Below are 27570 nucleotides of genomic sequence, written 5' to 3'. Positions count from 1 at the left end.
TTCTCTCCCCCCTCCCTCTGTCTCATTAAAAAAAAAAATAATAAACTTAAAAAAAATAAACTTCTTGGACAGTAAATATATGCAAAAATGTTCATTCCTTCTGGAAATGAAAGGTTAATTAAAGCAGTGCCAAGGTATGATTTTATACTTGATGGATTTTTTATTGTAATCATGTTTATCTATACATTGGTTTGCTTTGTAATATGATAGCTAGAAAGGGTTTCCTCTTTATTTTTTATTTTTTTTAAATTGTTTTCTTACATTTTTATATTTGAGAGAGAGACAGAGGGCGGCGAGTAGGGGAGGGGCAGAGAGACAGACACAGAATCCGACGCAGGCTCCAGGCGCCGAGCTGTCAGCACAGAGCCTGACGCGGGGATCGAACTCACGAACCGTGAGATCATGACCTGAGCCGAAGTCGGATGCATACCTGGCTGAGCCACGCAGGCGCCCCTTTATTTTGTTTTCTAAGCACTGTTACATAAAGTGACTCATAAACTCATAATGTTTATCAAAACTCTATAAAGATTCAATTATTCTCTCCACTTTACAGAAGTAATTGAGGCTTAGGGACGTAAGCAGCTTGTCTGAAATTACACAGTAAAGCAGTGTGTGAGCCCTGGCAGCCTGACCCCCATGCCTTTAACCTCTGTTGTGATCTCCTGCTTTGCACATGCGTCCAGGGCTGAGGTACCCAAACCTGGTACAACCCTTTTGAAGAACAAAGAAGCCAAGGAAAACCTTTATGCAGAAGAGCGACATAAAGATGTTCTCCATAATGGCAATTTTTCAGATGACCAATAGATAAATGGCTAAAATAATTATGATCCATCAACTCGATCGAATCCTCTACAGTCATTTAAAAGTGATAATTATGGAGATATATGAAACGCAGGGAAATGTCAATAGAAGTTAAAAGATTCAAAGCATACGTACACTGGGAAGTATGCAAAAATTATGTGTGCATAAAAACAAATTAAAAAGTAAAATTCAAAAATGATAATAGTGGTTAGAAAGTCATGCGGCAATTGGTGACGTTTTTCCTTCCAAATATTTTTGATGGTGTTTACAATCAAAAATAGCAATCAAACACTCCCAAAACACATCCCAGGAACAAATGCAAGGATTCTTCTCACATCTTCTCGCAAGCTTCTTTCTGGAGGAGATAGGTGGTGATTTTGTCCATTTACATGAGAAGTCAGTAAGTTTTTAAAAAATTAGAAGGCAACAAAATAATATACATGTTATGATTCAATATCACATAACGCACACACATCTAGATGGACGTAAGGTAGAATATCTATTGTGGCTATCTCTGGGTGGTGAGATTATAGGAGATTCTTTTTTCTTCCTTATACCATTTTTGAACTTAGTGTTATATACAAGTATTCATTTTTTTTTTAATTTTTTTTTCAACGTTTATTTATTTTTGGGACAGAGAGAGACAGAGCATGAACGGGGGAGGGGCAGAGAGAGAGGGAGACACAGAATCGGAAACAGGCTCTAGGCTCTGAGCCATCAGCCCAGAGCCCGACGCGGGGCTCGAACTCATGGACCGCGAGATCGTGACCTGGCTGAAGTCGGACGCTTAACCGACTGCGCCACCCAGGCGCCCCACAAGTACTCATTTTTAATAATACTTGTTAAAAGATCTGTACAGGTAAACTATCACTAAACTAAAATGCTTTAACACAATCTCGGTAATCAACTCCGTAATTTCATCAGAAAAATAGGACAGCTTTCCCATATTGTTTATTCTACACCCAGAGTTTACTAATCCTGCTTTTGACTAGACTCATCATATAATTACATCTTCTGCTGGTTCAAAATTATATATCTGATGGTTATATATCTTCTGCTGGTTCAAAATGATCAACTGAGAATATGTCTATCTACAGTTCATTTAAGAACCCCGTACTTATGCACATAGATCACTGACCAATGAATTCCTATCAACAAGGAAATGCCAGGGGCGCCTGGGTGGCTCAGCTGGGTAAGTGTCTGACTTCAGCTCAGGTCATGATCTCACAGTTTGTGAGTTCGAGCCCCCCCCCCCCCCACTGGACTCTCTTCTGGCAGCTCAGAGCCTGGAACCTGCTTCGAATCCTATCTCTCTCTCTCTCTCTCTCTCTCTCTCTCTCTCTCGTTCTTTCTCTCTCTCTGCCCCTCCCCTGCTCACACTCTGTCTCTCTCTCTCTCAAAAATAACCAAACGTTTAAAAAAATTTTTAAAAAAAGGAAATGCCATTCATCTTGACTTTATTAAAAGGATTTAAATAACTTTCTGCAAATAATACTTCTTACTGTGAACTTTAAAGCCTAACAGAAAAATACAAGCTTAGAAAGCTAGTCGAATTCCCCAGGAAGAGAACGATAAGAAAAATAATCCTAAATTATTAGGTAGAAATATGTGGTGTTAGCAGCAAAAATGAATCATTACTTTTCTTAAGTACTTCCAATACATTTTAAGTGTTTTATAAAAGAAACAGATACAATCTTGGTGAAACCTGAACATGGCTAGGAGACTGAGAAAAAGCAAAGAGCGGAAGTCAGGAAAAAAAATGAATAGAGAAGTAGCAAAAATCAGAGTCAAAATTTAGAGTCCCTTAAGGGGAAAAAAATAATTCCGTGATAGGATGAATTAGATTCTGAGTAAATTTTAAACCTAGCATAGTTAAGAAATGTCCGTAGGAATAAATAATACATGATAATGATCATGACATCTGCTATGAGGGTGTCAGGGCTATGAGGGAAGAAAGGATAATGTTACAGGGCAGAGAAAAACAAAAACAAAAACCAAAACCGTTACATTCGAAACTATTAACTGAAGCTCTGAAAAACTAGAAGCACTTTGTAGTTTTGGTTTTCAAATTTAAGCCTGTATGAAGGAATGGATGTTATCAACATCTCGTGTGTACTACCATATGAATATTAAAGTGAGGATCCAAGGTGAGAAAAGCCCTGAGCATTAGAAAACAGATAAATAGGGGCGCCTGCGTGGCTCAGTCGGTTAAACAACTGACTTCGGCTCAGGTCATGATCTCACAGTTCGTGGGTTTGAGCCCCGCGTCAGGCTCTGTGCTGACAGCTCAGAGCCTGGAGCCTGCTTCAGATTCTGTGTCTCCCTCTCTCTCTCCCCCTCCCTCGCTCGCATTCTGTCTCTCTCAAGAATAAGTAAACATTAAAAGAAAAGGGAGAAAAGCCTTCAAAAAAAAAAAAAAAAAGAATGAAAACAGATGAATATATTCATTATCTCAAATTTGATTGGCTAAAATTGATGGTCCCCAATCTCGTCCTGGCATAAGTGTGGATCAGGGATAACTCATCACATTTTTCTTCCTCTCAGGAGTTATTAAATAGCATACAGAGACAATGAAGCCAGGCCGTCCCTAAAGTCTCCTCTCTCCGGCCTGTGCCACGCATGATTTTTATTCTCTAAAGCCATTTCGTCCTCAAAAGAGCTCACCAAAGTCGTCATCCTTCCTATCAGCAGCCCCACTGGGCTCTAGTGAGTGACATCCAGACATTTAAACTCAAAAGCTGCTTCAGAAGGGAGTTATTAAAATTCAAATGAGCTGGGCATATTGAAGAAGAAAACACTCGTTTGCATGCACACCTCCGCATTTGGCCACCCCAGTTAGACCCATAGAGCAGGGTCTGGTTTTGTTTTTGTAAATGGGCTTCGGAGGCGGAGGTCAGCCTCCCACGGCCCCCACTCCTCTGGGGTCATCGTTAGTAATGTGTAAGGCTGAATAGATTTTCCTCTGAATCTAGTCAGCAAACCTGACAAGAAGGCAGCCCTCTCCCACAACCTGAAAATGCCCAAAATCTGATTGGGAGCATGGCATTTTTAATACTTCATTTATCTGTCTGAAAATAGCTTTCAGCAAGATTACAAATCACGTCACTGACGCCAGCTCCACCTGATTTTTCAATTTTAGAGCAGAATATTTCCTGTTGTGCCTTGACTGTGTAACACAGAAATGTTATGTTTGACCAAGAATTTCCCACAGGATTCAGAGAAAATTCATGTCTGCTAAGAAATATGGATCTGGGGAGTCAACGTGACATTTCATTCACTAGAAAAGGAGTATCTGTCATTTTATCTTACGAATTTTTATTTTATTTCTCATGGAAATACCTCACATCATCATCATCATTTAAAATTTTTATAAGATACCAGGGAGCAAACTAAGAAAAATGAGCCAAAATACGTATTCCGAAAGTTATTCTAGCCATGGAAATTTAGACGCTCCTTTAGTAAGAATTCAATTTCTTACTAATGAAGACATCTCTATTATGAGATCTAATATAAAGAGACTTAGTTTATGACGATATAAACAGTGAACTCTACGTTACGCGTAAGATATTACATGACTATATCCAAATATATTACGTACAACGACGTAACTATCTATTTTTCATAAGGGCATACAAAAGCAGTTAGACTAACTCATGACCCTAAAATAATAGTACAATCTCTTGAACTCGAGGAAGCAAAGGAATTTATCTCTGAACTATGAAGCCAGTTGAAATCTGGCAACTCCTGGGATTACTGTAGCCGGTGGGAAATCAGACGACATGACCTTTAATGTCCTTTCCAACAGTAAGATTTTACTCTTCCCTGACCTTCATTAATCAAACTCGCTTCCTCCAGATTTCTTCATTTGAATTTAAAAACTTTTTTTTCCCCTAAAATTGGAATGGTTTTGCCCAGAATGACCTAACCAGGCCAGGCAAAAGAGAAAGTAGCAAATAGTATCAATGAAAGAATATTACATCAATGAAACGGTTTCCTAAGCCGAGATATTTTCTAGTGAGATACATTTTCTCTCACAGCATTGAAGAGTATGTGTATCAGTAAAGAGTATTTATTTTTAAGACTTATATGGCATTATTCTGACTTCAGTCAAAAACAGAAGGCACTCGGAGCGCCTCAGTGGGTTAGGTGTCTGACTCTTGATTATGGCTCAGGTCATGTTCTCATGGTTTGTGAGATCAAACCCCACAATGGGCTCTGTGCTGACAGAGTGTAGCTTGTTTGGGATTCCCTCTCTCTCTCCCTCTCTGTCCCTCCCCTACTCGTTCTCTCTCAAAATAAATGAAATGTAACATTTTTTAAAAAAGCACTCAATCTCTGTCTTCAGGTTGCTTGTGCTCTAATGTGGGTGGCAGCAATAAAGGACCACAACGGGACAAGCCACCTGGGTGGTTCAGCCGGTTAAACATCCGACTCTTGATTTGGGCTCAGGTCTTTGCGGGATCCAGCCCCACACTGGGCTCCACGCTGACGGCACAGAGCCTGCTTGGGATTCTCTCTCCCCCTCTCTCTCTGTCCCTCCCCCATGCGCATGCACACTCCTTCTCTCCAAATAAATACACATTAAAAAAAAAATCACAAAAGAACAAATGTTTGCGGAGAAAAAGAACACACGCTAAAATGAGGAACTAGAGCCAGTGATCCCAACAACAAAGACTGATCATTCAAGGTTCAGGGAGAAGGCGTACTTCCTAGTCAGGTCCCAGGTGTGTTTCCTCTTTTATGGTCACACCCATTCGAAATCGACAAGAAAAGAAATGTACATTCATATTTTTGAAAAAGCCAAATGAAAATTTAAGGTCTTCACAGATTCCCTGCTCCCCCCCCCCCACCCCCACAACCCCCAAGGTCAAAGACGATTACACAGAGTGTATGTTTACACACCACCTTAGCGGAGTTGGTCTCCTGGTCATTTCTGTTGCAAAGATGGTCTCGCAGAGGAAAATAGCCACTCCTTCAGATTTGTTATTAATTCTACAGAAGCAGGCTCAGGGCACACAAACCCACTGCGCAGAAAGAGTGATAAAATTCGAGAACCATGCTCACTTGCCTTTTTTTCCTCCTGTAATGAAGAAGCCAATGGCTGCTCTAATAAAACTGCTCTCGGGCAAATAGCTATAGTCGGTAGGAACTGTGGAGACAGAAAATGATCAAATTAACCAGTGAACTCGGTGGGACTAATGAAGGAAAGATAATGATCTCATGCTGCCATATCAACCTAGAGATAAAGCGGAGATGTTTATGCCATTAATCTCAGCACAATACTCTGTGGTTGCAACTAATTCTATTAGATTAAGTGACTGGCCTTGAAGTAATCACTTAGGCTACGCAAGCAAATCTAAAATGGGTGGTAAACCTAATAGAGACTGAAAAATCACAGGGGATGAAAACTTTACTGATGCGGTTAAAAAAAAAAAAATCCTTTCCAGGGGCGCCCGGGTGGCTCAGTCAGTTGAGCGTCCACCTTCAGCTCAGGTCATGATCTCACGGTTCATGAGCTCGAGCCCCGTGCTGGGCTCGATGCTGTCAGCACAGAGCCCATTTCAGATCCTCTGTCTCCCTCTCTCGCTGCCCCTCCTGCACTTCCACTCTCTCTCAAAAATGAAGAAACATTAAAAAATATATATATTTTCCACATGTTCACATCAATGAGCCCCGTCCAGTTAGCCTCAGCGTCAGCAAGGAGTCTGCTGGGCTTCGAGGCTGAGACTGCCATGCTAGGAGCAACTTCAGGACATTCAGAATCAGATATATGAACCATGGAAATACAACCATCAGTAATAACAGCGGCCCGTCTCTTACGTCATAAAGCAGGGACCTCTAAGTGACCAACACGTGCGAATAACCAGATGTGGCTGCTGACCTGGAACAGTGAAGCAGTGACTTTTATGCTGGTCGAGTCTGGGGAGTTTCCCAGATTCTTTTCCTCCCCATCCCCCATAACTGTTTCATGAGATGGTTTCCACCGCAACAAATGGCTCGACTGGAAAATTCCAACAGGAACATGCCGCTGTACTTTTCCAGACACACAGTCATTTCGTTTCAAAGAACCCGGGTAGTAGATGATTCACTGCCACCTGACTTGAGTATATGTGGGCCAGAGCACGGAACCCAGAACGTAACAATTAAAAGTCTATGTAAAAAAGCAAAAGCCCGACGGAAACTTGCTATTTTACCAGGGCATTATGAGAACACTGCCCTTCAAAACCAGCATTAGCTAAGGTTTCCCCTATGACTAAGTTTTTGGTTTTTTTTTTTTTCTTTTTTCCCCATTTAACATGACAGCTTCCGGCTGTCTCGAGTTCATTATATTGGGAGCGCTGCAGAACCATGTCCTATTTCTATAGCTGAGGAGTGATTGAAAGCGAGGGAAACAGTAATTACAGTGCTACATGTTCATGGTGATGCTGTCCGCAGACTCCCTGTCAGGGGATACGCGAAACTAGGTTTTAATGAGAAATCTTTGGTAGCTAAACCTCTCTGGCCTGGGTCCAAGAGAGCCAGGGGGTCAAAATTCTATAAAGAGCAAATAGCAGATTTAGGTCCCCGTGTAGTGCAGTGATGCCTTCCTCGGAAAACCTCCAAGTACAAACATACATTAGGCAGGTGAGAACTGCAAATATTTTTTACTGCTTTTCTCCAAAATATGGAAATAGAAAAGGAAAAGAAAAAAAACCTCTTGTTACGTTAAGAGCTAGGATTTCAATTTCAAGGCCAAGTACATATACACCTCTGAATGCACTTACCCCACTATTTTCTTAAAAACAGGGGCCAGAAGAAATCCAGTCATATATGAAGAGGCTTTCAGTGAAACTGGAGTATTACGCAAAGTGTAACTCCATAAAGTAAAAATAAAAAGAACTCTCTTCCAAGCCTCAAGGACCTGGTGCCTACTCCCTAGATTTGTCACCACGCTAACGCCACTTGGAAGTCACGTAATCTTTCTAAGCCTCAGCTTGCTTTGTGAAATACGGGGTGAGGCTGAATGTCTGATCTCCTCTCTGAGGGAGGCAGAGAGGAAGAAGGACGAAAGCCTGGGCTGGGGAAGCCAAGCGATGGCAGGTCAGCTGCGTCTACAACTTACGGCCACGTGATCCTGAGCAAGCCAGGAAGCCTCTCCACAGAGCATTGTCTCCTGACGTAAAATGCGGATGGTAACAGCCACCACTTACGGTGGCGGCAAAGATTAATGCTCTTAACAAAGTACATGGCCTCCAGTCAGCAATCCCTCCTTCCAGCTCCAGTGTTCTAAGAGTCCAGCCTTACCGGAGGTCCTACTTTGACTCGAGGACAGAGTAGACAGATGAAGATGGCCCAGAAGCCAGAGCGCATTTGACTGAAGACCAATCACTCCAGACACGCTGATGACCTGTGGATGGAAACGTGACAGTGCAATGATCGGGCAAGAGCCAAACTCCACTTAATAAAAGGTCACTCACAGAAAGCCGTTTATCTTTGGGGCGCCTGGGTGGCGCAATCGGTTAAGCGTCCGACTTCAGCCAGGTCACGATCTCGCGGTCCGTGAGTTCGAGCCCCGCGTCGGGCTCTGGGCTGACGGCTCGGAGCCTGGAGCCTGTTTCCGATTCTGTGTCTCCCTCTCTCTCTCTCTGCCCCTCCCCCGTTCATGCTCTGTCTCTCTCTGTCCCAAAAATAAATAAACGTTGAAAAAAAAAATTAAAAAAAAAAAAAAAGAAAGTCGTTTATCTTTAACGAGGTGGTAGCTTGTCTGGTAATGACAAGCTCTATGACAAGTTGTAAGGTCACACGCGTAGTCTTCTAAACCCTGGACATACAGCTGATCAACAACTATTGCTGAATTAACGAATCAATCAGTCAAACATGATAGGAGGTAGCATTGGTGGTCTCAGGTTTCACTGAGTCAGCTGGTCTCAAAGGAATATTTTTTTTTATTTAAAAAAAATTTTTTAATGTTTATTTATTTTTTGAGACAGAGAGAGACAGAGCATGAATGGGGGGGAGGCAGAGAGAGAGGGAGACACAGAATTGGAAGCAGGCTCCAGGCTCTGAGCCATCAGCCCAGAGCCTGACGCGGGGCTCGAACTCACAAACCGTGAGATCGTGACCTGAGCTGAAGTCGGATGCTCAACCGACTGAGCCACCCAGGCACCCCTCAAAGGAATATTTTTATTTTTTTTTATTAAAAAAATTTTTTTTTCAACGTTTTTATTTATTTTTGGGAGAGAGAGAGACAGAGCATGAATGGGGGAGGGGCAGAGAGAGAGGGAGACACAGAATCGGAAACAGGCTCCAGGCTCTGAGCCATCAGCCCAGAGCCTGACGCGGGGCTCGAACTCACGGACCGTGAGATCATGACCTGGCTGAAGTCGGATGCTTAACCGACTGCGCCACCCAGGCGCCCCACAAAGGAATATTTTTAAAAAGGAAAAAAAGTCCCGAGAGTGGGGAAAAAAAAAAAGGTGTTAGTTATTTAAGAATAAAATACCTTTAAGGATGGAAGGAGATGTTATTTTGTCCTCTAAGTAATGTTCTATTACTGCTTTATCACTCATCATAAGGATTTTGTTCAGTAAGAGTTTTCATTTATCGGTTTTTCTCCCAAGTAGAGCAACTTAAGTTTCAGCATAATTCTTTTCTTGAGAATTGTATTTATACATTGAGAGAGTTTCTTCTGTTTAGAGATTTATGTTTGCTTTAAAAAATTTTTTTTGAATGTTTATTTTTGGAGGAGAGAGAGACAAGAGCGTGAGTGGGGAGGGGCAGAGAGAGAGAGACACAGAATCCGAAGCAGGCTCCAGGCTCCGAGCTGTCAGCATAGCGACCGACGCGGGGCTCGAACTCATGAACCGCGAGATCATGACCTGCGCCGAAGTCGGACGCTCAACCGACCGAGCCATCCAGGTGCCCCAGATTTATGGTTGCTTTTAAAAGCACGAATCACTAAAACTTGTTTATGTGGTAGGTGTGATAATCAGCTGTATTTTACAATAATGAGAAAAAGTATGCTAAATGAAAAGACTACTTGAAAAGGCCATCTACAAAGTTCTATATGTACTAAGAATGCCAATTATGCAAAGGAACTAAGAATTCTTGAAAAGATTTATGACCAATTTTTACAAACACTTGCTTCGAGTTGAGAGGACCATCAGTGATATTTTTTTCAGCTTCTTTCATTCTGTACTTTCACATTCGAGGCAATGAAATTAGTACATTTTTAAAAGTAAAAATCTTAAAATATAAAATCATTTTGCAGCCGATGAACAGACTCGTTCTCTAACCAAGAATGCTGACAATGATTTACCCAAATAGTTTTATCAGTTACATGTGAACTAGTGCCTCTTGACCATTCTACTTCGACACGGGCCCTTCCTTTGGTCACCCTCCATTTTACTTTGTCCTTAGGACCTAACACTCCTTGCAGGGTCAGGTTTTAAGTTTTAAAGGAAACCAATGCCAACTCAAGTTAGATCAAACACGACCGCTTTTTCTCCAGAGGCAGTGGGTGTTTGTTGGCAAACGCAGGGGCATAAGCCACTCTCAAACGCTGCTTGGACTCCGTGTGAATGACCAGAGATCTCCCCATGTTTCAAGCAAAAGTCTGTATCATCAGAGAAAGGCAATAAAAGGGAGTATCCATTTTCCCATCCACGGATTTTAAATCCCTCTTCTCACCTGAGTTACAGTTTTAATGACTTCATTAAGTCTGGCTTGAAAATGAGAGGTCTGGATGGCTTCTGCCTTCAGCTGAAAGAAAAAGAAACAGCCACTCCAACATTCCCCAAGAAGTAAACGATGGTATTCGCAGTGTATGCGCTATCATCTTCTAAGCTATGCTATAATTTGCCATTGCGTCTTTACGTCTCAAAAACCAAAGCTATGGGCTCCTTGAGGGGAGGGCCCAAGCTGTATTCATCATCGATTTCCTGGAACCAGTTCCGTAGCACTCACTTAACACACCTTCACTGTACGGACACGGGTGCTCCTTAGAATTACTTGTTAACTGAAACATACATGCGTCCACTGTGGACGTAATATACTAGATAGAAACTTAAACATCACACATACAAAACGGAGTTTCTTATGGATGACTTAAATTTCTGACGATCTGGTCACTTTTCTCGAGCAGGGAACTTTGTGGAAAGTACATAAGCTGAGTTTAATTCCTCTACACCGGATACAAAAAGGGAACAAATCTCTAACAACGAATTCTTAACCCAGAGCGATTTTCTATACATCAAGGCACTGAAAAGCCCAGTACAACCATTACTGTGACCATGTACTCTGTCCTTAGCATACTGAGATACTGGGCATGCTCCTCTTGCCGTGGCTATGTACACATTCAGATTCCTCCCCTTCTTTTGTTGTTTTTACCTGCATTACATCCCCTTCAGAGCCCACCAAGGCCACCATGCCATGAAGAGCTGCAAGGCAGAGCATTGTCGGAGTGCCCTGGAAACAAAGCATGGGATATGTCAAGAGGCAAACGGCCCCTGGGTTTCAATTCTAAAAAAACCTATTCTATCACAGAGAAATACGGGTCAAAATGGTACTAAATTTCGAGGGTCAACATAACCCGTATCCCTAAACCAAAAACGGCAGCAGACTTGAATAAAGTAATAGGTTGAAGTTATTAGATCATAGGCGGCTTCTTGTTGGTTTTTATTTTTCAAAACCCCAATGCGCCTTTAAAATGAAAACACTGAGAAAGTAGCCTCTTAAAAAAAAAAAAAAAAAAAAGCTGTCATAGTTGACAGGATAGATCATTTATAAGGGATTAAAAGTTCCTGCATCTCTTTTGTTTGAAATTGCCTATTCTTTTACTGTTGGGCTGTGTACCTCAGCAGCACCTATAAGTGGCCTAATAAAATAGCTCTTTTTTCCTTTATAAAAATATAAAATAACATGCAGGACGTGACCTCCTACCTCTGTCAGAACAATTCTGATCCAGGCAGGGAGCAGCCGGTGGCCCAAGTCCTCCGCTTTTCCATGTCCACACACAGACAATCCGTGAACCAGGTTTCCTAACGCTAGGGCAAAACCTGACGTCTGCATAAGCAAGGGAAAAACAAAGGGTAAGGAAACAGAAGAAGAATGGAACGGATCAGGAACTCGATAGACAGCAACCAAGCACTTCTAGGGGCTCCCTTTCCTACTGACACCTTCTCCTGCCATCTGAAAATCAGAGATTTGCAGATTTTTTTTTTAAATCAAGACTTCTGGTTTGCAACAGAAACTGCAGTCTCACTAGGGAATTCAGCTGCAGTGAATGGTTTCTTTTAGGAAAGTAAGACCGGACTGTTACGAGACTTGACTCAAATGATCCAAATTTTCAGAAGGAATTAGGGTGAAAATACCAAGGTAGATCATGCAAGCCACGTCAACTCCCAAACAAGAGGAGAGAAAGTCCCGAAACGAGTACAGCATACGCAAACCTCCACGTTTTGGCGTTGCAAGACCTATTCTGGATTTAAGTGCGCAGTCCTACGACCGTAAAACAGTAACAACGCAATATTAGCTAATAACCAGCAAATCCTGCAATAATTCACGATGGGCAAAATCGAGACCATGGGAAACCTATAAAAATCCAAATGGGGAAGGAGCATTTTTTTCAATTTAACTGTCGTAAAAATACACATAACATAAAATTTACCGTCTTAACCACTTTTCAGTGTAAGTTCAGTGGCACTTAAAACATATTCACACTGTTGTGCCACCGTCACCGTCATCCATTGCCAGGACTCGTTCATCCTGCAAACTCCAACGTTATATCCCTTAAATAAGAACATCCTATTCTCCCTCTCCAAGCCCCTGGCGACTACCTTTCTTCTTTCTGTCTCAGTGCTTTTGACTACTCGAAGTATCTCGTGTAAGTAGAATCACACAGTATTTTTCTTTTTGTGATTGGCCCATTTCACTTAGCATAATGTCTTCAAGATTCGCCCACACCGTGGCCTGTGTTCGACCCTCCTTCCTTTTGAAGGCTGAATAATATTTCAGAGGGAACATTTTAAGGGTATTTAATTTAATTGGCAGGTTTGTTTGTTTGTTTTATTTTTTTTAATGTTTGTTTTTGAGACGGAGAGCAGAGAGCAAGTGGGGGAGGGGCAGAGAGAGAGAGGGAGACAGAGGATCCAAAGCAGGCTCTAGGCTCTGATCTGTCAGCACAGAGTCCAACACGTGGCTTGAGCCCACGGACTGTGAGATCATGACCTAAGCCGAGGTGGGAAGCTCAACTGACTGAGGTACCCAGATGCCCCTTTAATTTGCAGGTATTTAAACTGTCACATGCGTATCCAGTCATGAACAGGGGTTCTCGGCTTTGAATTTGCTGAGGTTCCATGTTATCAGAGTCCTCTATGTATTTATATCTTTACAAATCGTTATCGCTAGCCTTACCTTCCCCTAGCCACATGTTTTAAGATTTTATAAATATAGAACAATACATGGGGAGAGAGAAAAGTCTTTCATACCCAAAGAACATAGAACATAAGGAGAGAAAAAAAGACACTTCTGACTGTTGGCTAGAGCAGTGACGAGAAGAGTTAGAAGTTCTTCAGTTCTGGGCACACACACACAAAAAAGCCCCACTACAGTCCAATTCTGAGTTAGTCAAAATTAGGACTCAGCAGCAACAGGAGACCCCAAGAGAGTTGTAATCACGGCATGCATTCCAACCTGTTGGTTGTTTTCTACCAACAGCTGAAGCTTGTTCATGATATCTTCAGCCTCGGTAGCCTCAATGATTCCGGCACTGAATGCTGATGTGCATACACAGCTGAGGGTATAAGCAAGGACCTAGACGAAAAGACAGCGGAAAATGTTTCTTCATGAGTGCAAACAAAAGACACAATTCGGCTGACACCGATGTTTTGCCAAACTTCTCCCCGGGATAAGGACTGGATTCAAGGACACCAACCATAGACCGGGCACCGTTCCGCTGCCCAATTCACGTGTCCCAACAACGTTAGGAGGTGGGTGTCACGATTCCTGCTTTACAGGTACGGACTTTGAGGCTCATCTACATACAGCTTGCAAGTGACAGAGGCGAGATTCAAACCCGGGTCTTTGGACTCAAAATCAAAAAGTTCCATCATGATCTCATGGGAGGACACAGCATGAATCAAGAGCAGAGGCAGATTTTTATCCCCAGTGAATGCTAGCTTCTAATAGCCATGTGCTCTGATCCAAGGCCAAGCAGGAGAGGAAATTCAAAGAAGTTAAAACCCTGCTGCATTGGGGTGCCTGGGTGGCTCAGTCGGTTAAGCGAACGACTTCGGCTCAGGTCATGATCTCACGCTCTGTGAGTTCCAGCTCCGTGTCGGGCTCTGTGCTGACAGCTCAGAGCCTGGAGCCCGCTTCAGATTCTGCGTCTCCCTCTCTCTCTGGCCCTCCCCTGTTCATGCTCTCTCTGTCTCAAAACTAAATAAACGTTAAAAAAAAAAATTAAAAAAAAAAAAAAACCCTGCTGCATTAAGACTGTCTTTTAGGAGGAGTGAGGGGGCATAATGGACCAGGCATATGGTTTTTAGGGTCACATAAATTGTGTAAAATAGAGGTAATACTACTTCCCACAGAGCACTGGGGTGCTAATTTAATAAATCAAAGAATAGATAAGTAAACGAATATATGAATTAATTATAAGTAAAAAAGCATGCTGGGAGTCGAGAGCACGCACACTCAGGTGTATGTCCCCAGTCGACCATTTCCGGGCTAAGTAACTTGGGGCGGGTCACTCGATCTACGTGACCCTCAAGTTTTGCACATCACGGTTCACCATCCCCTCCCCGCTGCCTCCCACTTTCCTCTTGAAGCCCTCCTTTACAAAGATGCTGTTAAGGCCCGGTGGAAAGGTTCAACTCCCAACCGTGGTCGGTACGGCGTGAAGAAAGGAAGCCGTTTCCAAGGTAGAGGTTGGATAGTAAAACATCAGAGGTGGGGAAAGACAAAACTGCCTGCTCAAGCCTTATGAATCGAAACATCAAGGCAGGCCGGCGCAGCAGTTGTGAAAAACCTTGCCTTCCTTTCACTAATCACGTTGCCCCTTGGTGGCAAAGTTTCCCCCGTGGGCTTACAAAAAAATACGTGCTTTCAGCCCGTGTTCTGCCACTGCTTTCAAAATGGAAATGCGGTGCCTGTGTTGGAACAAAACTGCGACCCTCCGTGCCCCAAAGAAATTCACCGATTCGACAAGTCCCATTGGGGAAAGCGAAGGGGCCGAGCAGGGAAACACAGCAGCCATTATGTAATTCATCAATGGCTCCCGGGCAGGCCCGGAGAAAATAGAATCTGCTCTAATGAGACAGAGAATCCGGCCAGGCCAAAAGGTCGTCCCCGGGTCCTCCCAAAGAAGAACACAAGGCGGTTCAGCTTCACCTGGGCACAGAGACACGCGCCTCGGACGGTCGCTCGGAACGCGGGCGACTCGCGCAAGCTGCGTCACACAGGCCGCAGTTGTGCGTGGTTTTGCGCCGCGACAGAAAAATCTTTTCGTGAAGTGTGGTAAAGGGAACTTCCTCAATGATTTTTCATGCTGGCTGACACGAAGAAAGGGGAAAAAAAAAAATCAAATGCCTTTTCGCTCTGCGGTTTCTTAGGCTTCTTCCGGGCCATCTTTTATAGTCACATTTGGCTGGAGCGTAATTCTCAATATCTCCATTTAACCTTCCTGCGGAAATCGGAAATCGCAGCTCTTCTTGGAAAGTGCCTTCTGGCGATGCTGACTTAGGTTTTTGCATTCACTAAAGGCTCTTATCTTCTATGCCACATTTAAGTCTGAGTTGATTTAAACAGCTGCACAATTTGAAACCTTATGATCTAACACAGGTTGTTTGCCACTCAGATTTTTCTCCTTATCCTGGCCCGAAACTGAGGAAGAATTTAATTTCAGGGTGACCAAAACATGAGAAGTAGAAAATAAGCAGCAACAGGAAAGCAAAAACCAAAGGGAAGAAAGCCGTCACTTCCGGCTCCTACCTCCTGAAATGTTCTGCTTTGGCTCCCACTGTCATCCAGGTAGGTAGACAGCTTCCGAAGCGATGCCGCCACATGAACTCGAGACTCCATTCGGCTGCTGTGGCTCATGAGGGACAGAACAAGTCCAACTCCCAATATACAGCCCGTGCTTGGATGCAAAGAAAGACAAACAAAACAAAACAAAACAAAAACCCACAAAAAATGAGGTGTTAAAATCACCAGAAACCCACATCACCACTCTTCACTTAGCACGCGAGTTTATGCTGCTCTTCAGCCTGAGGTGAGATGGCTGGCTTCTAGATCCGCTGCCTGGGACATAAGTGTGCCCCATGAACCACGACAGGTGCACCCACCGCCCCCCTCAAAAGGAAAACTATATATTCAAACAAGTGTCCGTGGCCCGCGTTAGTGCTGTGTACCCACTGGAGAAGAACAAACGAAAACATGAAATAGGTTTCACTTAAACTCTAGGGTGAGGTAGGAAGACGAATAAAAAGTCAGGTGAAAGCTGCTCTATGTCTACTCTTAGAGAAATGCCATGGTCCTCTGCACCCTCCCTCTACGTCCACATTCTGAGTGCACCATGATTAACTGCATGGGAGAGAAGACTCCGTCTCAGGATGCGAGCTGAGGACATCTAATAATGGGGCAGGGGGCGGGTGGGGAGGACGCATTGCAAGGCATGATGATGAGCAACTAAGTGCTTCATGTTTCCTAGTCAACATCCACAAGTGGAATTTCGTCCTTAAACTATGTATTTGTCTGTGCACAATGACATGAGTCCTCTTCTCCCCTCTGATCCCTCGGAGTACCACTGGGTCAGAAGAGAAAATGGACAAATGACAGGCTTGTCAAAAGTTGCCCCATGTGACAATTCAATTGGAATCTTGGGCTTTGTGCCCCAATTCTCGTGAAAGAACACATATCCATTTGAAGGAAAAAAAACAAAAACTGTTCTCCCGGAAAACTTCTGGTTAGGATGATAAGATCATGCAGCTGGAGGGCGATTTTCTACTTAAGAAGAAAAAAAAAAAAAAAAAAGGTTTTGGTCATCATTGTGTTCTGAACTGAGGAGATGCCGAGTGTTTCAGAAATCATCCCGATTCTGGTTTGGCTTGCCTCTCACGGTATCTGCTGCTTAGGACGACGTTCCAGGGCACTTCTCCAGTAACATGTTTCACTGCCCGTATGCTCTGTCAGTTTGCTCTCATATAGTAACTATACTATATAGTATATATATATACTATATATACCTCTATATATATAAACACTATATATAAACACCTCTTGCAAACGAAGCATCCACATCTGATAAAGACACCCAAGAGGAGAGAGACGCTGCAGGATTTGTTCAAGGCCATATGGAGAGTTTCCAGCAGATGACGGCCAGAAGACAGAGGTTTCGGACTCCCAGCCTTCTGTTCCATCTGCCCAATCCCAGGCCCCTCTCAGTGCCCCGTATGATGCCTGGATGAAATTGCCTATGAGAAGGCACCCTATCTAGAGCACGTTATTCCAGGTTCTATGGCGTTAACTACCTGGCATTAGGAAATCCTTTGCAAAGAAGCTACTGCAGTAATAATCCATCATTACTCAGGCGGAAGTGCTGTTACAGCTTACATGAACTTAACAACTAGCTCAACTAGCATAATGCACTGCCAACCAGTTAAATCAGCATCTAACATCTGAACGCTGCGTGCTTTTGAGACAAATCATGTTTCTGAAAGAGGAAAGGCACTCTTCATTAGTATGGATTTATAGTCCTTGTTTCTATTTAGGATCGACAGGGAAGGTTTTTTGTTTGTTTGTTTGTTTGTTTTGCTTTTGTGTGTGTGGGGGGGGGGGGCTATCTTTCTATACTGATGCATGTAAAAATTTGACCAAATTAGAATCAAAGATAGAGTTAGACAAAATGCGATTAAAGGACACCTGGGTGGCTCAGTCAGTTGAGCGTCTGACTTCGGCTCAGGTCACGATCCCCAGGTTCGTGAGTTCGAGCCCCGCGTCAGGCTCTGTGCTGACAGCTCGGAGCCTGGAGCCTGCTTCAGATTCTTTATCCCTTGCTCTCACTCTGTCTCTCTCTCAAAAATACACAAACATTGAAAAAATTATAAAAAACTAAATAGCAGGTATCTAAGTCTTGCTTTTGGCTATTCTGGGCATGCCAAAAACCTTTATCCTCTGGACTGAATGAAGTTCCTCTTCATCCTGAAGCATACGGGCACAAAGGCTTAGAAAAAGACATCCTGGTTTCTAGCTCACATTTACCTAAATATTATCACAGCATAATTATTCTTGGGCAAGGTTATCATTAATGATTCTATCCATTGCTACAATGGTCGATGCCTGTTGTCATGTGTGAATCCATAATCTAACTATGTATATCAGTGTGCCAATATAAATATGCTCCAGTGTATGCATCTATTGACCTCCTAAACTCCTTCTACTCTGTCTCACTTTTCCAGCATGCACCAGGAAGGCAGTCCTAAAGCTTTACTCCCGATGTTTTCTTCTGATTTCCAAATTATCCATATTTTAATGAGCTTATTTTTTGTCCGAAGTCTTAAAGATTCTTCTAGGTGCTTAGGTCAGCATTTCTACACATTTACCTCATTTTAGCTTCCCTTTGATATGTTTGCCAGCTCTAAACCAAGAATGACTTGGGCAGAGGTAGCTTTCACAGCTTTCTCTCCAATGAAAACAAAAAGGAGTTCCACGGTGGTGCCTCAGACAGATAAAATAAAAACATGTTATGATATTAGGTGTTAATTTCAGGTTTTGGAATTAATAACATGAATCTCTAAGAATACTAACAAACGATAAAGAGAATTTAAGTTGTAAAATCATATGCCCTATTATGTCCTGACTTACTTGAATCTCTTGTTCAAGCATACTAAAATATCACTGGCAAAAAGAAAATCTACAACTTAAAAGCTGTGCAATTCTGCTATGGGTGTTGCTATACCAAATGAGATATAAAGATTATCATGACACATTTTTTCTAAAATTAACCAGATGAATCTTCAATTCCTTACTTCATTGTGGGCACTCCTGCAGATTGAGTACGAGGCCATTTAATAATTAGTTCTAATAACAGTTAACATTTGTATAGCGCTTTGCCCTTTACAAAGTGCTATACAAATGTTATCGTATTTGTAAAAGCTCAATAGTAATTAACCAATGCTCAGGTCATTGATGGATGGCAGGACTGCTTAAGGCTGGGAGGACTGCAATGGCACAGTAATTACCACTAGATGGCAGCAAAATGTAAGCGATTGGGCCACGAACACCGACCAGACCAGGTGCAGGGTTCTCTCAGCAGGGACGTGTCCATTAAATCAAGGAAGCGTGGTGAATTTGCTCTGGGTGAATTCTGTCACTTGAGGTAGCACGCTCCCAGATCTATTAACTACCCCCTGGTAATGCTTCCACTATTTCACTTGAGAGAAGACCGCCCTAAACTCCTGAATCTCATTAGACAAGGGAATACTTTATGCCTGGGCCTAGTTAGAATCTCTCTCTCTCTCTCTCTCTCTAATAGTGAGACACACCCACATGTTAAAAAAAAATAGTAACTACCATACTATCAGGTGTCAAATCGCTTTCTTTCTACTGAAATGTGTTCTCCACGCAGAACTAAGCAAGACAGAAAAATGGCTTTGACGTCTGACAACGTAGGCTTCTCCCCCAGCTCTGCTACTTACTGTGTGACCTTGAACCAGTCTATTTGAGACTCATTTTCTTAATCTATAAACCAAAGTGATGAGTATTCCTGTTTTAGTATCAACGTTTAGACTGTCACTGGGGCTTCATTACAGGAGAAACGGGTGTGAAAATGCCTAGCTACCTAAGCACTAACAGCCACAGAGCATCAGGAATGACAAAATACTAAACTTCTTTAACTGTAGGAAGAACAGGAGTTTGGAGAAGATAGAGGGAGAAGTTCTTGAAGGATCTGGGATTCTAACTGAACTCTCTGAAAAACAAGCAAGACTTCACTGAAGGACAGGACACTTCTGATGGCTCTATTCTATTTAATTCTGCAGCATTAATCCCTATCTAGGCCCAGCCTTCCCTCTCCCAAACATGGTTCATCATTAAGGAGGTAAGAATCATGAAAGAAGAATGAAATAAGAATCTTATCAATATAAAAAGTTAACTTTAAAGTTAAATACACTTAGACATAGGAGGTTTTTATAAGCATAAATACCCATACTGTGGACAATTCAGTTATCTCTATGGTTCCCCTCACGTTGAAACAAACTTCCTGCGGATTAGTGGAGATAACATGTGAAAGTCGTTCCTGATTGTTCCAACTGGCTGAAAGCCTGCAACATGTTAATGCATAAATGTGTACCCAATTTTGTAATACCCTGAGCTACAGCCATGATGGATACCTGTGGGAAAAGGTAGGCCTGGGGTGGGAGGTGGGCGTGGGGAGAGAAATGTATCTTACTCCTTGGTTGTAAAAGGCAACACCACCAACACATGGATTGGACTCAAAAATACCAATTCTTCATCAGACCCGGCAACAGTTAGATGGCCCTATCCCTTCCATTAAATCATTTTTGACATTCAAGAGACTTCAATCATGTCACCAAACTCTCTTTTCCCATATTCAAAGTCACGCTCTTAAAACATCTCATTTCATCTCTAACATGTTTCATGATAAACTGGGTGGGTGTCAGTGATTCTTATCTAATCTCAGCCTGCATTTCAGAGAAGACCCTACAACTACCACCTACAAAGTGAAGAGTTCATGGTCTACGCATAATGAAATATACGATATGGGCAGTTACTTCTAGTTACTCTTTTGTTAGTCTGCACTTAACAGGCTAGATGATACGAATGTCACGTCAGATCACAAGTTCCTAAAGGGCCACCAATGTAAACACTCGTATCTAAACAGTGCCCATAACAGCAAAAAAGTAAATGAGTTCATAAACTGGAGGTTAGTGCTTACACTTTGTTGAGTTTTTTAATAATAATGAACCTCAGAGGATCTAAACCTGAGGTTCCAAAACATGTGGAAGTCCAAAAAGATACAATGTAGGTCCTCAAGTGTGTCAATGTTTCAGAAAGCCTAATAAAACTGTACCTTCTCCCACACAAACACAGACCAATTAAAACATTAAATGTCTCACTAAACGAGTACGGTTAGCCTTAGTTTTTTGAGGTTTTTTGGTGGGGGGTATTTTAGTTTTATGTAATCTCTACACCCAACACGGGGCTCAAACTCACAACCCTGAGATCAAGAGTTGTCTGCTCTATTGACTGAGCCAGCCAGGCACAAGGTATTGTTTTCTAAGTATTCTGTTTTGGTTTTGGTCACCTTTCACAAATTTTAAGATACTTAATAGACAAAATCTTTAAAAAGCATGAGATCTGGGGCGAGACAAAGAGAACCTATCGACACGGAGGAGGTTGGGACCCCCTGATATAACCTATGTTTTGCTTCCATTTTGATTCCTCAGTCATTGGGTTTCACAAGGGAAATCTAAATCATGGGTCAAAGGCTCCCTTCACCCAATCAAATTCAACCATTCAAATTTCCAGTCAAATTTCAACCATTTAAAAAGGTTAAGTCATGCACATAAGTCTCCAGATACATGCTTCATATGATAACAACAAGACAGAACTAAGGTATTAGTAACTTAACGACAGCCATGAAGTGAGGTGCACTGCTCTGTATTGAAGCAAACCGTTGCTGAAACATGGTTTTTAGAAACAAGTAAGCTTTAAATTTTTTTTTAATGTTTATTTATTTTTGAGACAGAGAGAGACAGAGCATGAGCATGGGAGGCGCAGAGAGAGAGGGAGACACAGAATCCGAAGCAGGCTCCGGGCTCTGAGCTGTCAGCACAGAGCCCGACGCGGGGCTCGAACTCACGAACCGCGAGATCATGACCTGAGCCAAAGTCGGACGCTTAACTGACTGAGCCACCCAGGCACCCCAGAAACAAGCAAGCTTTAATTACAGGTTTTTGATAATTACTGAAAAACTCTTTGTGAACGAATTCGAGATCAAGTCCTATGAATACTTCACGATATAATGCAAAATTCATGGCAGAGGAAGATTTGATGCCTAAATATCAGACAGGAAAGGAAATCAACATACTTATATTCAAGACTAGCATCAAAGCAGCAATTTTCCAGGGCATCCAAAGACTTCATCAGAAGGAGGTTCATCTGTTGGCCAGATACATCACTAGGCAAAGCAAGAGGAAAAACTGAATTACTGAAAATAATTCACATGTCCAAAATACCATTTAATATTTTCCTCTTAATATTTTAGTGAAAATACATTTTGTTAAAAAAAAAATAAAAGTCACAATATTGATGACTCACATATACTTATTTTGCAAACAGAGAATTTAATTATTGAGTTTCTGTACAGTAGCATCACTTGTAAAGCAATAAACTCAAAAATGACTACTTTTGTATTTCCTCAGCCCATTCACATTTTAAACCACTGAAAAAGACCAAAATCGGAATTCCAAAAACATTTTCAAGAAGGCCAAGGTGATTTTCTTCGGAATATTTAACAATCCACTAAGCTGATATTATCAATAATCATTCCAAATCTCTTTTCTTGCGAAGACCGTTACTTCTGATTTCATGTCTCAATTGGGAAGGCTGGTAAGCTCTACTCCTTTTTTCAAAGGCAGGGAGGGGAACCCCAGTCGTTTATTTTCCCTGCCTTTATACAGTAATTGATGTGGTTTTGCAATGGTCTTGGTGAGGGCTATGACTTCTGTAGTACAACAAAACTTACAAGGTCATTCTATGGCTGTTTTCTCAGGCAGAGTTGTGGGTTTCATCACCAACACTTTTTTTATCAAGGGGTTTCTAAGATGTCACTTCTCCTACTGCCCCCTCGGACCACGCTAAGAGGAATGCGGCCCCAGGAATGCCAAACGGCCCGAGAGCACTTTAAATAAGGTCTTCCCAAACCAAAAATATAGTACTTTTGCCTGAGGTGAAGGATTGCATTTTGCAACGAGAACACGCACGCGCATACACACACACACACACACACACACACAGTTTTAATAGCTTTGACTAAATAAGTCCTTATTACAGCTGTTCTCTGGAGTAAAATATACTTAACTATCCTAAACAAATGCTAAAGAGATCCTACCGGTATCCTCTGGGAGTTATGACAGCAGCAAGCTTTGGAATAATATGCTTTTCTGAATAAACTCTAGACTGGAATTTAAATTCAGGTGACTTTCTCCTAAGCCTTAGCTAAAAATGGATGGCCATGATTCTCTTCTACAGGGTGATTTTTCATACTTGAGACCAACATACACTGTCCTAATCCTGTTCCCCTGAGGGGTCATACTGGGCAACTTATTTGATGGCACTGGCTGTTCAGGGCCAACAGCCCTCAAAATGTTTACTTTAATTTTAGAAAAACGGAAACTTCCTCTGAAAACGTCATTATCTAGTGAAATATTTCTTGGCACCAAAAGTAAACACTTCAGGTTCCTCTGCTCCAAAAAATTAGGAAGGTGGGCACCATGAATAATTATACCACTGGCTACAGTGTGAAGGATGAAGCGCGCTATCCAGACAGATTGTGAGAGCAAAGTGAACATTTGCACTTATTCTGAGGGCCTTTGGCCTTGGAAAGCGCTTCCTGGTGTCCTTCCCCAGGCTGTCCAGCAGGTGCAAAGCCACGTAAGACAGAGAGGGGTAGAAGGCGATCTAGGAACCGGTTTCTCAAGGTAGCATGATTAAATTAACCACACATGCGAGCTTGTCAAGCCCTAAACCCAGCAGCATCTCATCCTAAACTAATGAAGAAAGGAGCCAGAGCCAAGATGGGATGAAATGAGTTGCCTGGAATTAAACTGCCATGGCTCATTTTTAGTTGTAAAACATGTTGCTTGAAAGATACTGAAGAAAGAGCATGAACACAGATGGTGAAGAAACTGCCATTTGTAGCATTGTAGCAAAGGGGGAAAAAAAATCACTTTCAAGTTTTAAGCCTTTCAAAAATATGTTGTGTTCTGTCGCACACACAAGATATGTAACAGTCAATTCACATGCAAAGGGCAGCTTTTTGTTCATGTCCAGAACCAGGCCTATAAATAATAATGCTGGTGAACAGAACAGAATGAACATTCTAGAAACGTTTCATTTATGATCACAAAGACTAAGCCAATCTTCCCAATCGTCTGACAGATGTTTCTAAGAGCTGAAAATGATCATCTGAAATCTAGTATTTCCCTAGATCAATAGCAGTTCTCCTAAAGGTTTCACATAATGGTGTTTGCACAAAGCTATGTAAATTACAAATGCAAACTTAACCACTGGTTTCGAACTGAAATCTAAATATAGCGTCATGTCATCCAGTTTACCCACACTGACACCGTTTCTTGGCTTTGGACAGACCGTTAATTTCTGCCAACCAGGGAAGTTTAAGGACATCGAACATCTCAACAGGATGCCTCTTCCGACTACCCTATTTCCAGTGCAGGAAAATGGGGCCGAATTCCAAGTCAGCGACATCTAAATATTCATGATATTCAAATATTCATGTTGTACCACACTACAATCAATCTGGATATATAAAATTCTAAGATTTGTTATAAAATAAAGAAGAAATATAATGAACAACACAACCAAGATTTATGCACGAGACAACTTTTCCATCTAGTGGAATTTTCCACTTGGGTCTTTGCTATTCTGTTAGGTCCATTCAAGGGTAAAGCTAGCAGTCCAAGATTGACCAAACTGAGTAAAGCACGCAGTATAATATGCACAGATTAAGACTCTTTAAGGATTACAAAAATGTAGCCAAGGCACAGGATAAAAGCAATATTTAAAACTGGGTACACGCAGTTCTCAGGTGACTCGGGTAATTCCCAGCACCTCAGGCATAAGGGATACTCCAATCTTCGTCTCCCATTTTACAGTGATCCCAGTAAAGGATCAGCAATTATTTTCACCCTCATGAACCAGGAAAAAAGAGCAGCTTTTTCATTTTTAGCACCAGAAGATTACACTTTTCCTCATATCTATTACCTGGGTGTATCCTGGGCTCTCATCTAAGGACGGAATGATTTTCGAGCAATCGTCACCTTAGTAAGAGCAGCCCTAAAAACGCATTCATGTCTTCGCGATGGCGTTGGAGGCAAGCCAGGTTCCCTCACAAAGGAGAAGAAAGGCCCAACTTGCCCATGTCAAAAAGTTTGGCGAGCACACGCGGCTCAGAGAGCGCGTGCGTGCGCGCGGGTGCACGTGGGCCACGTCCTCCGCCTACATCACAAAGAGGAAAAGGAGGAACACGCGAACAAACCGTACCTGAGTTTCTCCTCACACAAGCGGGACAGAAACATCCCCAAAGCAAGGCCCATGTGGATTTGCACGGCTTGAGACTCATCAGCTCTTGGTTTCCCAGGTAACCTGGCAGTCAGCATGTTGAGGATTTCCTCAACCTTCTCTTTGCAAGAGATAATGAAAACTTGCACGAGGAGAGACAAAGCCGTGGCGGCAGCCGAGCGGGCAATGGCACTGGCTGTGTTCTCACCAGAATAGGATTTCTAGGACATGCCAAAGAAAGAAAACAGGGGGTTGGCCTTTTGTTTAAAACATGAAGGAAGCATACCTATCACAAGAGCACGAAACGCAACAATATCAGCTTCTCTTAGATCCGCTCCTGCCGATGAAAAAAATGCAATTAAAAAAAAAATCTATTTCTGGGCTTGTCTGTAGGTTACCTTGTCCCTCTTCCTTGCTGAAACGATTTTCTATTGAAACAAGCAGCTGATTAACAATATCCTTTTAAGTATGGGGAAAAAAAAAATCTTAAGTGTCTTCTCTTAAAGGGTGCGAACTCCCTCACTATAAAGCCTGAAAAAAAATGTCAGTGTTTTGAAAGCCCACATGCGTATATAATAAAGAACCCAAAGCGAAGTTACCCAAGCTTGGAGAAACCAGCAAGCCACATTACAAATGCGTACAGAGCTACTTTTCTAGGAGAGAAAGAAAGAGTGTGCGTGCGCACACGCTGCGGGACCGGAGGGGGGAGGGGGGAGGGGGGTGCGGGGGGGGGGGGGCAGGAGGGGGGAGTGGTTAAAGTTTAGTATGAAGGAATAAATGTAAGTTCAGCACAGGGATCTACTGGCAGATCTCCCAAAATTTTTGGTGGGAACGCTTCCCAGTAGATGGATTATTTCCTACAGGGGGTTAATTCCTTTTAATTAAAAAGGAAGTTGAAATCCTAAAAGCCTCTGGTTACAAAGCAATAACCAGCTATTCAAAATGAAATGGGGAGCTCTATATGCGCCTTCCTATATGTAATTATGGGAAAAGAAATGAATAACAGCCCTGATAAAATGACAGGGCAGCTGAATATGAACAGCTTTTCCAAGAATCCCATGTTAGGGAGCTCCAACAGACGTTAAATACACTTACAAATACGTCTCGAGTGGGGAAGAAAGCCCATTTATCACTCGGCACTGTCATCTACTTCAACTTTTCAGACACACCATAAAGGCTGTGCTGTCCCTTGCAGTCAAAGCACGTTAAAAGGTGTTTTTAATTCTGCACCCATTTGCTAAGCTTTAGCACTTTTTAAGGATAAAAATCACACGCGTGCTAAGGTATTCTTTCAGCTAACATGGTACAATCGTAATGACAATACTATTCAAAATGACCCAGCTGCTAGAACACTGAAAATAAAGAAAGTGACTTTCGAATCAGGGCTTTGAAGAAGCACAAGAATGCAAAAAGCACAAAGGTAAGAGGCAACCCTGAGCTGGCTACGAAAGAGATTATTTTTATTCGTTTGCAAGAACTAAGCAGCGTTATTAGAAATCTCAGAGCATATCCTGTCCTGGTGAATATCAGAACCAGACAGCTACTGCAAAGACCTCTATATAATCAGTTTTTCATCCATCATTAAAGGAGTAAGAACACGTCTGACAGAAAACAAACTATCATAAAGAAATTACTTCTTTGAGTAAAGTCTACTTTCCAATTTAATTCTACGTTATCTAGAAGTCATTTTTTTTTTTTTTTGGTCCCCAAGTATAGTTTAAAATTCTAGTTCTAGACCCTGAGCCCCAGATGAATACGTACCAGGTCCTCCCAAAAGGAGGACACAGAGGCACAGAGAATGTTGTAGAGAGAAGACCTAAGGCAGTGGAGTTTCAGGCTAAAATCACGATCTTAGCAACAGTTCATGACCTGTGCTATATTTTTATTCGAATCAACTATAATCCTCCACCGCTCAGCTGATTGTCCCATGATCACTATAATTCCCTAAGCACTGGAGACTGATAAGGCAGAACCAGAATAATTCCATGCAGATCCCAGAAATAAAGCATGCACTAGAGCCAATGAAGGGAAAAGAAAACCTCAACAAAAGAGTTGTATTTTCAGTTTGTTTCAAAATCTTAGGCTATTAGCAAGAAGAAAAAGAGTGACTCTTAAGTAACAGGTACTTTTTTTATGATCAACAACACTATTGCTCTGTACATGAAGAGTATTTCACAGTTTTCAGGACATTTTCCCACAAATGACATCATGTGATCCTCACCAATCTTTTATGAAGTTGGCAAAGCATTAGTTTTTACCTTCATTTCACAGGTAAGGAAAACAAAATGGTGGGTGAAGTATCAGGTCAACTTTCACAAAGCTAGTAAAGGGTGGAGCTGAGGCTAAAATCACTACTGATAATACTGTTCAATTGCCTGGTTTACACACAAGGAAACAAAGGTCCCAAGAGATTAAGTGAACTGCCCACGGTCACATATCCTGCAATTAAAAAAAAAACATGACTAGGGG

The 27570-nt window shown here is 42.1% G+C and overlaps 1 protein-coding gene across 7 annotated transcripts in view; it reads right to left on the bottom strand.

The window, feature by feature from the left end:
- Positions 1–27570, bottom strand: part of FOCAD (focadhesin) — a 324630-nt gene that overhangs the window by 41419 nt on the left and 255641 nt on the right. For all 7 annotated transcript variants that reach the window (XM_023242354.2, XM_023242353.2, XM_045043365.1 and 4 more), the window contains 9 exons: positions 25084–25322; positions 21890–21979; positions 15772–15919; positions 13474–13593; positions 11722–11844; positions 11170–11247; positions 10471–10542; positions 8086–8188; positions 5870–5950 (listed from right to left, as the gene is read on the bottom strand). In XM_023242354.2, coding sequence (XP_023098122.2) covers positions 5870–5950; positions 8086–8188; positions 10471–10542; positions 11170–11247; positions 11722–11844; positions 13474–13593; positions 15772–15919; positions 21890–21979; positions 25084–25322 — 1054 coding nt within the window. The remainder of the gene's footprint in view (positions 1–5869; positions 5951–8085; positions 8189–10470; positions 10543–11169; positions 11248–11721; positions 11845–13473; positions 13594–15771; positions 15920–21889; positions 21980–25083; positions 25323–27570) is intronic.

The sequence above is a fragment of the Felis catus genome, chromosome D4 (assembly GCF_018350175.1).
Source record: "Felis catus isolate Fca126 chromosome D4, F.catus_Fca126_mat1.0, whole genome shotgun sequence".
NCBI lineage: Eukaryota > Metazoa > Chordata > Mammalia > Carnivora > Felidae > Felis > Felis catus.
This window is presented reverse-complemented; position numbering and strand designations above follow the sequence as displayed.